The sequence below is a fragment of the Suricata suricatta genome, chromosome 1 (assembly GCF_006229205.1).
Source record: "Suricata suricatta isolate VVHF042 chromosome 1, meerkat_22Aug2017_6uvM2_HiC, whole genome shotgun sequence".
Classification (NCBI taxonomy): Eukaryota; Metazoa; Chordata; class Mammalia; order Carnivora; family Herpestidae; genus Suricata; species Suricata suricatta.
Genome location: NC_043700.1, coordinates 81989316 through 82004551, shown reverse-complemented (window position 1 = coordinate 82004551; position 15236 = coordinate 81989316). Strand labels below are relative to the sequence as shown.

At 38.4% G+C, this 15236-nt stretch overlaps 1 protein-coding gene across 12 annotated transcripts in view; it reads right to left on the bottom strand.

The window, feature by feature from the left end:
- ELF2 (E74 like ETS transcription factor 2) overlaps positions 1 to 15236 on the bottom strand; it is a 98549-nt gene that overhangs the window by 15753 nt on the left and 67560 nt on the right. Inside the window, exon 1 of one of the 12 annotated variants that reach the window (XM_029940890.1) lies at positions 6572 to 6790. The exons of 8 other annotated variants lie outside the window; for them this stretch is intronic. In XM_029940890.1, the coding sequence (XP_029796750.1) occupies positions 6572 to 6629 (58 nt within the window). In that variant the 5' untranslated portion in view covers positions 6630 to 6790. Of the gene's footprint in view, positions 1 to 6571; positions 6791 to 15236 lie in introns of those variants that run through there. 3 more of the 12 variants (XM_029940883.1, XM_029940891.1, XM_029940887.1) reach the window with 3 other exon arrangements.

The following is a 15236-nucleotide window of genomic DNA, read 5'->3' as shown; positions in this document are numbered from 1 at the left end:
AGGAGGTCATACTTAGATCAATTTGCAATAGTACACCCATCAGTTTCCAAGAATACTTAACCATTTTGTAAAAGAAAACACTATCTCTTTTTAATTCTCTTTTGTTGATATAAATCTGTAAGTAGTTTTTGATAAAAGAAATGTAAGAAATATTTCTCAGGGTGCCTGGGCAGCTCAGTTGGTTAAGCGTCCAACTGCTGATTTAGGCTCAGGTCATGAGCTCCTGATTCATGGCCCCAAACCCTGTGCAGGGCTCTGTACTGACAGCAGCCTGCTTGGGATTCATTCCCTCTGTCTCCCTCCCTCTCTCCCTCTCTCTCTTTCTCTATCTGTATGTCTCTCTCTCTCTCCTGCCCTCCCTCTCTCTGCCCCTCCCATTTTCACTCTCAAAATAAATAAAATAAAATTTAAAAAAATACGTATTTCTCTTTTGCAAGTTTCTGTAATTTTTGAGAACTTTTCAATTCATTTGGTTGAACTCAGTAATTCAAACAATTTAAACTAGAATTAATGCACAATTCTTAAGGATAAACATGAATTTAACAGTGTTGTACAATCAAAGCAAGTAAATAAGCAAACAAGCAAACTACAAGCAAGTGCTGACAACTCCGTATCTTTTACTTAAAACTTGATGTAATACTGGCATCTTTCTAGACCTGTGTATGAAATTAATGGGAGGGGGAAAAAATAAGCAACTCATTTTAAAAATGGAAACAATGAAGACAAAAGTAATCTGAAAGGTATCATTTTCTACTTAAGACTAGTAGTTGGGTGGTACTGGTTAATCCCTCTTGAAGAAAGAAATGTATCAAACTTCAAAACAATTTCAACATTCATCATTGTGCCAAACATCAAATTTGCTTATTTATGCCCTCCTTTACTACTGGTAAGAGTCTTCTTGTTTCATTTCCAGCTTTCTAATCAACTGGTGTTTGTATGGTAGAGTATTCCAGACTCACTCAACAGCTGTTACAAAATACCAAACTTGGTAATTAAGTCTGACAAGAGACATACCTCTCAGCTTTGCAGAGGAGAATGCTGGCAACGGATCTAGTTCATAACAAAGTTCTTAAAGTCAAAAATAAAAATTAACAGCAACTTAATTTGAGAGCAATGGGGAGAAAACAGAAAACATTTCCTTAAAGGACAGCAGTATGTCCCTACCAGCAAGACCATAAACGAGTATTACAAGCTCGTCACTCAACTATGCACCTGACTTACCACAGCTTATCTTCTAATGCCCCAAGGTGTTAACAGGTGGGTGAAGAATACACATGAATGCAATAAAAAGCGAGGGAAAGGGAAAGGTTTGGGACACTGCATCTGTTCCTCTCTAACTTTCTAATCAATATAGTTACACTTTAAAAGTTTAAAGGAGAAAAAGAACTAAAATTATTTTTCTAAAATACAGCTGCTTGATGAAAATTTAACATGGCACACAGTTTTTAAATTCCAGCAGCCAGATTTTAAAAAGCAGAATTAACACCTTTAGTTTAACCCCGTATATTCAGTATACTGTCATTTCAACACAAAATCAATACAAAAGTTTCCCCCAGCTTCAGTATTTAAGTTAATTAAAAATTTAAAAAATTCTTAGTTTCTCCATCACATTTCAAGTATTCAATCACCATATATGGCTAGTGGCTATGGTACTGAAAAGTGCAGACTAAATAAACTGTAACAGCCATTCTCAAACTTTTTTGGTCAAAGGTAACTTTTACACTCAAACTACTGAAGACCACAATGAGATTTTGTTTATGTAAGACCTATTTTAATGAAATTTTTTATTTTGTTAAAAGAATTTTTTTATGTTTGTTTGGGGGGGGCAGAGACACAGAGAGGGGGGAGACACAGAATCCAAAGCAGGCTCCAGGCTCTGAGCTGTCAGCACAGAGCCCTATGCAGGCTTGAACTCACAGACCGTGAGATCATGACCTGAATGCAAGTCAGTCGCTTAACTGACTGAGCCACCCAGGCACCCCTATTAAGAAGACATTACAATATTTATAAATTCATTGAAAATAATAAACCCAATATTTATAAGTAATATTTTTATGAAAGTAGCTTTTCTATTAAAAAACCAGTAGTTTTGTTTGACATTTTAGCAAATCTTTTAAATAGAAAAACAGTTGGATTCATATTTGCTTCTTCATTCAACTTGTTTTAAATATCAAGTCATGTAGCCTCTAGAAAACTCTGAACACTTGTGAAAGTGAAAAGGCAGATGTCTTAGCACTATTATGAAAACTGTTTTGACCTCACAGACTCCCTGAGTCTAGTTACTCCCCAGATCCTCAGATAAGAGATTTCAGTTTTTAAAACCTGCAACTATAATTTATTACCAAACACAATAATAACAACCAAATTCTTAGTGTTTAACTTTTAGCTTCTGAATAGAGCATGTAGATGATATTCACTTTTCCATAAGTACAACAGCACTCTGTCCACTTACACAAAGGATTTAGTAAGTTCTTCATAAATACTGCTTTGCATCCCTATGAACATGTAAGCTATAGACAACACAGAGAGTTGAAATAATTATCAAGAACATTCTTCTGCCTGCCCTTTTCAACCAACCACATATGTTTCCAAAGGTTTTATGTTGAATTATCCTGGTCAAGTACTTAAACACTGATGTTACTCTTCAACAGTTTTTATATGAATTTAAGTACTAATGCAATGACTTCTGAAGAGTAATTTCTTAAACACATTTTCAATAAATTTTTAAAAAATGAATGCCATTTTTCCAGGTTTAACACATGCTTCATTCAGTTCTTACATCCTAAATTGCTTTCAAATTAACCTTTTCAAGATTAATAGCAGATATCTCAATTTACAGTAAGTTGGAAATGATTTTCAAGTTCAAATTTCACAACGAACTTTGACAAACTAGACAGATTTGTTTTGTCAGTGACAATACTTAAGCTAAATTTCCAGAAAACTCCCCTCCCACCACCACCCCGCCCACTTATTAACATTAAAGTAGAACAAAAGTTCTGGTAACCCTACCTCTCAAATCTCAAACTCTCCAATTTCTTAAAACAAGTAGAAACCAGTCAAGGGAAGTATACTTGAGAACAAGAAGGTAGAATATTTTAAATTGAAAATCATCCAGAAAATCTAGACCATACATACCCAGTGCTTTCACATAACTGTTAAGAAGGTAACATCCATTTTTCCTATAGATACTTGTTTTTCCTATAATTAGCTACATATGTTTATGTATGTATACAGTACATACTAAATATATGTACACATGAAAATAAGCTTAAACTATATCATAGTCTCATTCAACATACAGACCTGGCTTCAAGTTCCAATGTGGCATAAAGACTGGCTAGCAGAAATTAATCCCTCAATTACGTAATGACATTACAGACACAGACATGTAATATTCACTTCCACGGTGTAATGTAAAAAATTCCAAAGAAAATGAAGCCTTCGCTTTCCATTAAATATCTGAACCACTTATAATTTTATAGCTTTAAAAGTTATTAAAGATCCCCTAGTCAGTCTTGTTCTCTTACAGAAAATGAAGCCTTAAAGAAGTGAAGTCACTAGCACACAATTAGGTTAGTGACTGTGAGATGCAGATCTTCATCTCCTAACTTCAGGGTCAAGGCTCTTTTTCATACCTCACATTTTATGTCAAAGTTTTATAAAGTATGCCATGTCTTTACAACAAAAATATTTTGTATGTTAAAATAAAAGTGATTTTTAGTAAATAAGCTTATTTATTTCATTCTTAACTCAAACTCCTGACAGCATAAATGCTGATAGCTAAAGCTGATAGTTAAACCTCAAAAGCAGGAAAAGCAAAAGTGGATCTTCTAGAACCTTAACATATAACAATATAGTAGTGGTAATACTAAATGCTTTATAATAACTTAGATACAACAGTTTTGCTAACAATAGTCAACTTAAAGCTTATCTCCTCTACAACTTTTCATTAGTATCAGTCATAATACACTCATCATCAGCCTATTATAGCATTAACATTTATGTATTATATAGACTTACATCTGCCTCCCCAATTAGACTGTAAAATCTTTATAAGGAAGAATTATGTCTAACACCCGATGACTTCCCTCAAGGGAATAAAAAGTATCATTCTATTTTACAAATACAAACTTCACAAATATTACTCTCCCAGTATCACTAGAAATTGGCAGCAATCTACGTTTTTATTAATTTAGATCTATGATTCTTCATTTTATGGGCCACCTTTCCTCTCCAACTTTTAACTCACTGAATATTACTGGGTAAACCAGCAAACCTGCTTCAAGTTTCCTTCTAAAACAGGGCTTGTAAAAGAGTTTAATATTACATGACAATGATTGAGGAAATAATCTGAAAATTATATGCAAAACATTCTTTACAGAATATTATAATCATAAGGAAACTTCAATTGTTAAGATTTGTAAAGAAATGCAGGACTAGAAAACAACATGTAACTTAAAAACCTCTTATCAAAGGAGTTAATAAAACTTGTGCTTTCAAATTGTAGACTGTCTATGTTTCCACTCCAAAACATCAGCAGGTCACGTTCAGCTTTGCTAATTTCAAAAGCTTATTATGAAAGAAATACTTTCTATTGGCAAAATTAAGCCCTCTCACTTTTACAGTATTTTTCAAAATTCTGTGGGGGCAACGCTAAGGTTCTCCTGGTATGTTCACAATCACTGAAAACATTTCTTGAAATGTTTAACATTCACAGAAATATCACTGACCCACACAATTCCAGGGATTGTTAGTATCAATAACACGAGGCCCCAAATTCCATTCCTGAATTCATATTGTATTATTAAATGGGCTGAACATACAGAAAAGGAACCAGGTTCTCACTGTACTCTGCCTCTTATTTACTAATACTTAGGTTCTTGCTCTTATCAGAAAATAACTGTCAAATGTTTTAACCATTACGCAGTCAACTGTGTTTTCTTTGGGACTTTTGAAATGTGTATTACATTTTATAGGATAAAAGGCTGGTCACCCATATGTTATACAATACACAGTTCTAGTAAAGACTTTATTTTAACTTTAAGCCCTTCCGTTAAATTTAGAGATACGCATTTATGTTCGTGATTTTCCCCAACCGAACTGAATCACAGAGTTACACCAACCAAACTACTAATTTCACACTCCCAAAGGGTAATATCTTTTTGCAACATTGGTCTTTGGTATTTCCAATCTTCCAATTCCCATAGTTGGCGATATGAAATAGAATCCGGGGTAAAAGAACATGTATGCTTTGTTATTAGTATAAGTGAATAATATTAAAGCACTGCTACATCGATTCAGGGCCCTCATCACGCTGTCTGCTATTAAGTAAAGCTGCTTTTTCTATGTAACTTAAGTCCGTGCCCTTCCGCTGCAGCAGTGGCGCTGCACATCCCCCACCCCCGCGGCCACTTCCGTGTTTACACTCCTCTTCCCTCCAATTCCATGCGTACATTGTCAGCTTCACTCCCGCCCAATCTTCATTGGTCCAGCGCGAGCCCAGAGTCCCGCCCCCAGAAGTCAACGTTCTTATTTGGAACATCTTAGAGAGCAGATTGGAACCAAAGGCCTGTCAATCCTATCCGTTCTGTCCTCTCCGAGGCGCTTCCGCTATGGTGGGAGGTTTGGGGGGGAGGGGAAAAGGGGGCAATACCGTGCTGAGACTTCCCTAGGGCCAAGACTCCCACTCGCCCGCCCCACTCCTTCACATTCACCCACTGTTTACAAAAATAAACGTTCTTTTCGGATGTCTCAACGCTCCAGGTCAGGGGTACAAAATATATTCCGTGTCCTTCCCATTCTTATTCCCAAAAAAACAACCCACGAGGGAAGGGGCATAAACCTACTTCTTCACAACCACCTATTAAATGAGGAAAGGGAGGCGGGCCCCTGGGAGCAACATCAACCCGGGCGATTCCACATTATTCAGTGACCCTTTCCAGAACCGTTACTCCTGAGACTGCACAAGGTGGGGACACGAAGAGGAGGGGCAGAGCATTTTTTTGGCGGGTATCGGTCTACCGGACGTGGCCCGGGGCTGCATCGTCCACGCGGAAGTCACGGATTTGTGGACCAAGTCTGAAAGGAGAACGGAGCGGGGGTGGTGAGCGTTCACCGGAGAAACCCGCCGCCCCCGACCGCGGGCAGTAGCGGCCTCTCCGGCCAGACAGCGTGGCAGGCGCAGCCGAGACAACAGCCTCACTCACTTCCTGGTTCCTCAGCAACTGGGGTGAAGCGCACAACTCGTCCGCCCCCGAGTCCCCAACTTAACTGCGGCTCGGTGCTCCGGCACCCGCTGCCAGCGCTCCGCCCGGCAGCTGCCGCCGCTGCTCGCCGAACACACCCTGAAGCGACAGCGCCAGATTCGAGGCAGGTTACTCTCCAAGGTGATCACTTCCTGATTCGTCGCCTCCATTACTTCATTCACTACCCCCCTTTCCCCCGGCCGCCCCAGTGACTGAGGTGGACACTGAATCCCCTGCACTGACCGCCACAGGGGAGTCACCCCGCCTTCGGTGCACCCCCTCTCCTGCTGCACCGATGCACAGGAGAAAAGTTCCCCTGTCCTTACCAGCCCGGATGAGCAGATCCAGCTGGTTCGTGGGTCCCTCATGCAGAGACGTCGCCATGTTTATCCCGGGGCTGGAGCTGCTGCTTCACATTGACTTACACCGTGAGCAGCGGCGGCAGGGGAGGAGGCGGAACCCGCGTCCGGAGATACACGCCGTGCGACCGACACACACTCACGCACTCGCACACACTCAGACGCCCGGATCCTTGCGCGTCCTCCGACAGGAAGCCGAGGCTGGCCCGCCTCCCGCCGCGGGGCTGAGAAACCCCACCACCTAACGGCAGGGGCGGCGGCAGCGGCGGCGACGGCGGCGGCCGCCTCAGCTGGCAACGCGATCCTTCCGCCCCGCGCTCAGACAGGAAGTCCCGGACGCCCGCCCCGGAGAGCAGCGGCGGCCCACGGCGAGAGAGACACCTGAGGCTGGAAACCGCCCCGGTAGCCGCGGCTAGGACAAGGCCCCTCGGCAGGAAGAGGCACATTTCACGCTCTGCGGAAGAAAAGTCTGCAATTGTCTCCACTTTGGAAAAAGGCCATTAATCAAAATTTCTTCCTGGAAGAGATCTAATACATAGTCCCACAGCTGTAAATAAAGGTGGCTATTTAACTTGTTTTGGCCGTTTCAACGCTTATGCAACTTGTAACCCGTCCACTTCAAAAAGCTGCACTTTAAAACAGGAATGCCAACAACAAAAAAGGCAAACCTACAAAATATTCTAAAAGCTTTACTTGGAAAGTTAGTAGTTTCCAACTACTTTCAGAGGCTAGCTTCGTCTTTTTTTCCTCTACAGAAGTGTTAGAGAGCACACTAAACAGGTATTTATTAGTAAACAACAGAATTTGCCAATCTCTGGGAGAGGATATTATCCTTCCCCAATTTGCTAGACATGGAATTCACGTACCCTTTCATTTCTGTTTGGTTCATTTGGAAACAAACATATTCATTTGTATGAGCTACTTTAAAAAAACTTCTTCATAGAAACTGATATTACAAATAAATACATGCTAAAATACAATAGAAGAGCGGGATAAATTGCCATTTAATGATTATAAATTTTTTCCACAACGCAAAATCAAACCCATAAAATGACTTAGATGATTCTTCATTAAAACAAATCAAAAAATGCTTTCCTGGTTTCAAAATTTCATAATATAAAAGAAGTTTGAAACAAAATGTTGCCCTAAAATTGTTTCTACATAAAGTTTACATAAAACAGTGCCTCCTGTAGAGTAAGTGCTCAATGAGAATTGGCTACATACACACCAACAAAGATTTGGCAGTTACAAAATTAAGGTGCAATTTTTATGATCTGCACGGAATGAACTGTGCTGATAATCCAGAGGGGGAAAAGTTTTCCAGTGGTAATATTAATGCAATATTTGCCAAAAAGTTTGTCCAACATGTACACAGCCCATGGGTTTTCTTTTTCTTTCATTTCTTCTAAATACTCATTCATTCTCTTGGAGCTTTGTCCTAGCCCTTCCACCATGTTTCCCACCCTCCCATAAAATAACTTCTATGCCATTTCCGAAGTACAACTCCCCTTACACTCAATAGGATCTTTCTTGGAGTAGGTAAACTTTCAGCAGTCGGACCAAAGGAACTATATGATAGGTAGCTTTTTAAATCTCTAGTCAATTTAAAATAAGGATCATCTACTGATAGGCAGCATCTTAAATGGAGATCGTTTGCAGGTGGGGGATGATAAGGAAAACCAAGGAGTAATTCCTGGCTTTAGGCAGATCACTGATATTGGTAACAAATCTGAATTTCTACTCCTATCAATCAGTTTTTCATGATTGTATTTTCAAAGGAAGAGAGGCTGGGGCACCTGGGTGGCTCAGTTGGTTGAGCATCCAACTTTGGCCCAGGTCATGATCTCACAGTTTGTGGGTTCGAGCCCCGCATCGAGCTCTGTGCTGCAGCTCAGAGCCTGGAGCCTGTCTTCAAATTCTCTATCTCCCTCTCTCTCTGACCCTCCCCTGCTCATGCCATCTCTCTCAATCTCTCTCTGAAAAATAAAACATCAAAAAATACTAAAATAAAAAGGAAGAGAGGCTTATTTTTTCTGGAGGCAACAGGTTAACCTGGCTCAAGAAGCAATACACAACAGAAGAATCCGACTGAAGCCTGATATATAACTTTTGCCTCATGATTTGCATCCTGAGATAAACCTTAATAAGTCAATAGTATGTATTTTGGTCTTTGTACATCTTAATTATATGTATTCACCTCAGCCTATTTTAAGTTCCAAGAGAGGAGAAGATGTATCTATTCCTACCTAATACTTCACAGTATTTCTGTGTGTGTGTGTGTGTGTGTGTGTGTGTGTGTGTGTGTAATAACAAATCAATTCTGAAAGATTGTAAAATATTCCTACATATTTAAAGCTCTCATAAAAACACAATTCCTTGGGCTTTGAGGCAATTCTGCCTTGCTACTGAAACCAGACTTTCAAGAGCCACCAATACTTTATAGAAACCAAAAATACTATATTGTACATAGCAAGTAAGGAAGAGCTACTGCTGGAAATATAAATTGGCACAAACTTTCAGGAAAGCAGTGTGACATTATGTATCAAGAATCTAAAAGAGGTTCATATATTCTGACCCAAGAGTTTAATTTCCAGGGCCTGACCTGAGAAAATAAGACACTCAATGGGTTGATTGCTCCATTAAAAACGATTTGAAGAATTTTTTTTTAAAGAACTGCCAAGCTATTTTTTCCTGGTGACCGCACCATTTTACATTCCCAAACCAGCACTGTATGAAGGTACTAGTTTCTCCGCATTTTTGCCAACACTCAACTATTTTTGGTCCATTTGTTTTTTATTTATTATTATTTTACTTTTTAAATTTAGTCGTTTTTTTTAACTTTACGTATTATAAGAGAGAGAAAACAAGAGAGAACGGGCGTGCACAGGAGGGGCAGAGAGAGGGAAAGACAGAAAATCCCAAGCAGGATCTCCACACTTGTCAGCTCAGAGCCCGATCCAGGGCTTGGACTCATAAACCATGAGATCGTGACCTGAGCCGAAATCAAAAGTCAGATGCTTAACCAATTGAGCCACCAAGGCACCCCACATTTGAAGAATTTTTAACAACACAGTAAAATAGTAAAAATATAAATGTGCCAAGATTTAATTATGTGTGTATTTGTTCCACACAACATGACTCAAACCATGTAGTACATGTGAATGTATGTATATATATACATATATATATATATGTGTGTATAGTATACACCCATTCACACATTTATCTACATTTCTCAAGTCTTCAGGATTAAGCAGGTTTTAATAAGCAATTTCAAAATTGAGTCAGAATAGATAGGTTAGCATGGTAGACACTTTAGAGCAAATTCACATTCTGCTAATAACATCACAGAAAGGTATCTCCTACATCAAAGTCACTGCTCTATCTTAGTAGGGAAAAAAAGCTAAATAGCTAACTTTTTTTGTAAAAATTTTTTAATGTTTATTTTTTTACATTAGAGAGAGACTGAATGTGAGCAGGGGAGGGGCAGAGAGAGACAGACAGAATCTGAAGCAGGCTCCACACATGTACCCCAATGTTCACAGCAGCCCTGTCAACAATAGCCAAAACATGGAAAAAGCCTCAACGTCCATCACCTGATGAGTGGATCAGGAAGATGTGGTATATATACACAATGGAGTCCTACATTGCAATGAGAAAGAATGAAATCTGGCCATTTGTAGCAAAGTGGATGGACCTCCAGGGTGTCATGCTAAGCGAAATAAGTCAGGCGGAGAAAGACAGATACCATATGTTTGCACTCATAGGTCTAACAGGAGAACAGGAGAAACCTAATGGAGGACCAGGGGGAGGGGAAGAGGGAAAGAGAGTTGGGGAGAGAGAGGGACGCAGAACTTGAGAGACTACTGATTACTGAAAATGAACTGAGGGTTGAAGGGGAAGGGGGAGGGGGGTAGAGGTGGTGGTGATGGAGGAGGGCACTTACGGGGAAGAGCACTGGGTGTTGTATGGAAACTAATTTGATAATAAACTACCTAAAAAAAAAAAATTTTTTTTTAAATGAAGCAGGCTCCAGGCTCTGAGCTGTGAGCTGTCAGCAGAGACTGACAGCCTGACGCAAAGCTCGAACTCGCAAGCAGTGACATCATGACCTGAACTGAAGTCAGATGCTTAACCAACTGAACTGCCCAGGTGCCCCAGGCCCCCAATAAAAAGCTAACTCTTATTGAAATAAAAGCTAGTGGTCCCATGGTGTAATGGTTAGCACTCTGGACTCTGAAATAAAAGCTACTATGCTAAATGTTTTACATTCACTTTTTTCACATATTCCTCTCTACATTTCTATGAAGTATATATTACCATTGTGCTCATTTTATAGATGTGGAATCTAAAGTTCTTGGAGCAAGGTCATCGAGTTAATGGAGGCAGGGCCAGTATATGAACCCAAACACTGACTCTTAAGAGCCCTTACTCTCAAACATTACTTTGGTGCCTTCTCATCTGTTATCATGCATTTAGTACATGTCCATTTTCTTGTCTGAGAATTCTTTTATATTCCTCCCTTCAAAAGGTGGGACCTAACTCTCTTCTCTGTGTGTGGGCTGGACTTAATGACTCACTTAACATAAAGCTGAAGTGATGATGTAAAACTTGAGAAACTATCAGATAGGCTAGAGCTCTTCCTCTTGGGTCACTCCCTCCAAGGAAGCCAACTGCCATGTCATAAGTACACTCAAGTAACTGCAGAAAGGCCCTTCAGGCAAGAAACAGGGCATCTTGCCACCAGTCTTATCGTTGAGCTATCTAGAAGACAGACCTGCCCTCCACCCCCGGTCACCCTGCAGCCCTAATCAAGCCTTCGAGGGACTGCAGCCTCATGAAAAGCCCTGAGCTAGAATCATGCAAGTAAGCCACTCCCCAATCCTTAACCATAAAAACTACCCAGGCCTCTGGGTAGTTCAGTCAGTTACGCATCTGACTTCAGCTTAGGTCATGATCTCACAGCTTGGCTCGTGACTTGAGTCCCACATCAACCTCTATGCTGACAGCCAAGAGCCCATTTCATATCCTCTGTCTCCCTCTCTCTCTGCCCCTCCCCTAATCACACTGTCTCTCTCTCAAAATAAACAAACATCCATAAAGTATTATTAAAATGAAGGTGTTTGAACTCATAGTCACATATTCATTTATTCAACAAATAATTATCCAGCACTTACTTTGAGCAAGTTTCTGTCATAGGTACCTATTATCACACCTGGTAAGACTAAGTTATATTAACTTAAGAAAATATTTGAGCCTTCCTAATTTACACAGAACTCCCACTAATGGTGAAGTCCTTAGAAACACTATGATGTACAAAATCGCTTATATGGGAAATTAGGGAAGAGTGGGTATGTACTACATTTTAGCCTTCATAAAGCATAGATTTTTAATGAGGGGTTCACAAAGGCAAAATTTTGTTAGTACAACATGCGTTTTTCTAAGAAGGGCCATGACTATTTTTAGATTCTCAAAGAGATCCAGGACTCCTAAAAGTTATTTTATCATAAATTATCTTGCCATATGCATTTATGGACCATGAAAACCCTACAGTGAGTAAGGACTCAGTAAGTACCATTTTTAAGATGGATGGTTTGGTTTAGGTTCATGTTCTCTGCATTTTACTTAGGTTACTGCTGGGCCACACTCTCCTGGAGCTTGTTGACTCTCCACTCTGTGCTTTACACTAGGGGCACCCAGCTTCTGATTCTAGGAGGTCACTTCTAGAAGACCGTCAAGAGATTATTGTAGCTGTATATATTTTTCTAATGGTTATTAGAGAAACAACTCTTTCCAAATAGCACCCATATGTACATGACACCCTGCAAAATGAGTTTAAATAGTTAATTATCTCTGTATTTTAGATAACATTTATGACAACTGATTTCAAGGGTTTGGGTTCTTTATTATCATTAGAGAATCTGTAGTATCTTGAATACTCTGGAACATTTTTTTTTCAATTCTTATGAAACTTTATAAGAGCTAATACATAATTCTCATTTAGCATGTTTATGAAAAAATTAACAATGGAGTTCTTAACTAAGATATACTACAACTCTAAGTCAAATTCTATTTTGATTGATTCCAAAAGCAATATTTGGATTAACTAATTTCTTCCCCTCTTACAATACAGCTGCTGCATGCTACCCACCAAAAAGTTCCTCAGCGGTCAACACTGAGCTTTTAATCGCCAAACCCAGCTAGCTCCTCTTAGTCTTAACCTGACTCTAGTTCCCTAAACAAATAACATTACTGACCACCCTTACTGAAATCCTTCCCTTCATTTGATTTTCAGGAGAATAAACTGTCTGGATTCTTTTTTTCCTATTTGTTTCTTTTCAGTTGATTTCACCCGCTTCTACACAATCCTTAAATGTAGCTGTTCTCCCAAAGTGTCATCCTTAACCATCTACTCTCTTCATACTTAACTCTCTCAAGAAGGTTATTTATGATCCATCCAACACCAGGGTTTTCATCATTATTTCTGTACTTATCATAAATCAGTATCTTGAGGTCTTATTATTTTTATTATTCGCTCTAGGCTCTAATTTCCAATTTTATGGTAAACATCTTTATTTGGCTAACGCACTGGTACATAAAGGTCTTTTTATTTTTTAATGCTTATTTATTTATTTTAAGAGAGGTAGGGCAGGGAGGCAGAGAGAGAACAGGCTCCACAATGTCAGCATCGAGCTGGATGCAGGGCTAGAACTCACAAACTGTGAGATCATGACCTGAGCTGAAATCAAGAGTCAGATGGATGCTTAAACAACTGAGCTGTCCAGGTGCCCCTAAAGGTCTTTTATCTACAAATCTCCTATCAGTAACATTACCATTTTCCCAGGCTAGAAATCTGCACCATCTGTGATCCTGATTTAGGAACACATTATGCAATTTTTGAAAGGGATTTAAAACATACATGAAACTATAAAAAAATAATGTAACAAACACTTACTTTTCCAACACCTAGAACTGTTAACATTTTGTTATTTATGCCTGAAGATGTTCCCCCCCCCCAAGAAATAACACATTACAGGGGAAGATTAACATCTTTGAATACTACTTCCAGTTCTCATTCACCATTCCATCTCGAAAGAAACCACTACCATTAAGTTTTATGTGTATTCTTCTAGTCCATGTTTTACATTTTTATGTGTGTATGCGTGTGTGTGTGTGTGTGTGTGTGTGTGTGTGTGTATCCCAGAATAATATATACTATTATTTTACATGCTTTGGGTACATAAATGACATTATTCTATATATGCCATCCTAAAATTTACTTTTTTTCACTCAAGGTTTACATTCTATCCATGCTGGCATAAATAAATATAGCTATGCTTTTTTAGATGCTGCAAAATATCCCAATGCATGAATTTACTCCATTTTATTTAACAGATTATCTACTGGTAGGCACATAAATTTATTTCCATTTTTCACTTTTATGAACAATGCTGCAAAAAATTCTTATCTAAACATGTATGCTAGAGTATCTCCACCATATATACCTACAAATAGAATTTTTACATAATAGAAAAGTACATTTTTAATTTTATGTGTTACTCTGTCCTAAGTATCTGTGCAAGTCTAAAATCCTGTGATGTGGTAAAAGTTTCCTTTACTTCAAATTCTTGTCAATACAAGATATAATCAGACTTAAAAAATTTTTGCCATCTACTGGGTGACAAGAACATTTTAATTTTTGTATTAATTTGCGTTACCTAATAGGTACTAAGGATACTTTTTCATATACTTATTGGCCATTAGCACTCCCCTTATAAATTGCCTAGTCATATCCATTGTTATTTTTCTATGATATCTTTTGTCTTGAGGTATAGAATGTTAACATATCATAGATAATAATTCAGATGTGTTGCAAATATCTTCTGCCAACCTGCTGTTTGACTTTTAATTTGGTTGCTCTATAGTGTGCTTTGTCCTACAAAAATCTTACGTTTTGATGTAGTAAAATTAAAGTGTTTTCCCTTATAATGTGCACTATAAAAGTCCCTGGAATAAAATGGAAATCATAAAGGAATTGAGAAATATTTAGAAATGAATTACAACTAAAATGTAACAGGTCAAACTAGGTGTGACAGAGCTAAAATAGTACTTCAGAGGTCAGGAGATGAAAAGGTTTAAAAATAAGCTAAGCATTCAATTTATAAAGATGGAAGAGTCAACAGAATAAAACCAAAGAAACAGAAGGAAAGAAATAAAAAGGTACGAAAAATGAAATAGAGAACACTAATTTTAAAAAATAGAGAAGATTCATAAAGCCAAAAGATGATTTTGAAAGATTAATAAAATAGACCTCAGCAAGAGTTATCAAGAAAAGAAGGTACAAATATAAAACAAAAGGGGAGACATAACCACAGATACAACAGATACAGAAAATAAGAAATCAGTACGATGAACAACTGTATATTAGGTTTAAACGTGGATGAATTATATAAAGATATTGTATATGTTATATAAAGAAAAAAATGAAAAGTAGTAGAGAAAATAAAATGTAGTCCACAACCTTCTCCCCATATTACTTATGAAAGGTCCTAAACTTAAAGCAAAACAGCATGAAGAATCCATCAATTAACCAACCACATTAACAGATTAAAGGAAAAAAATTACAACTCAC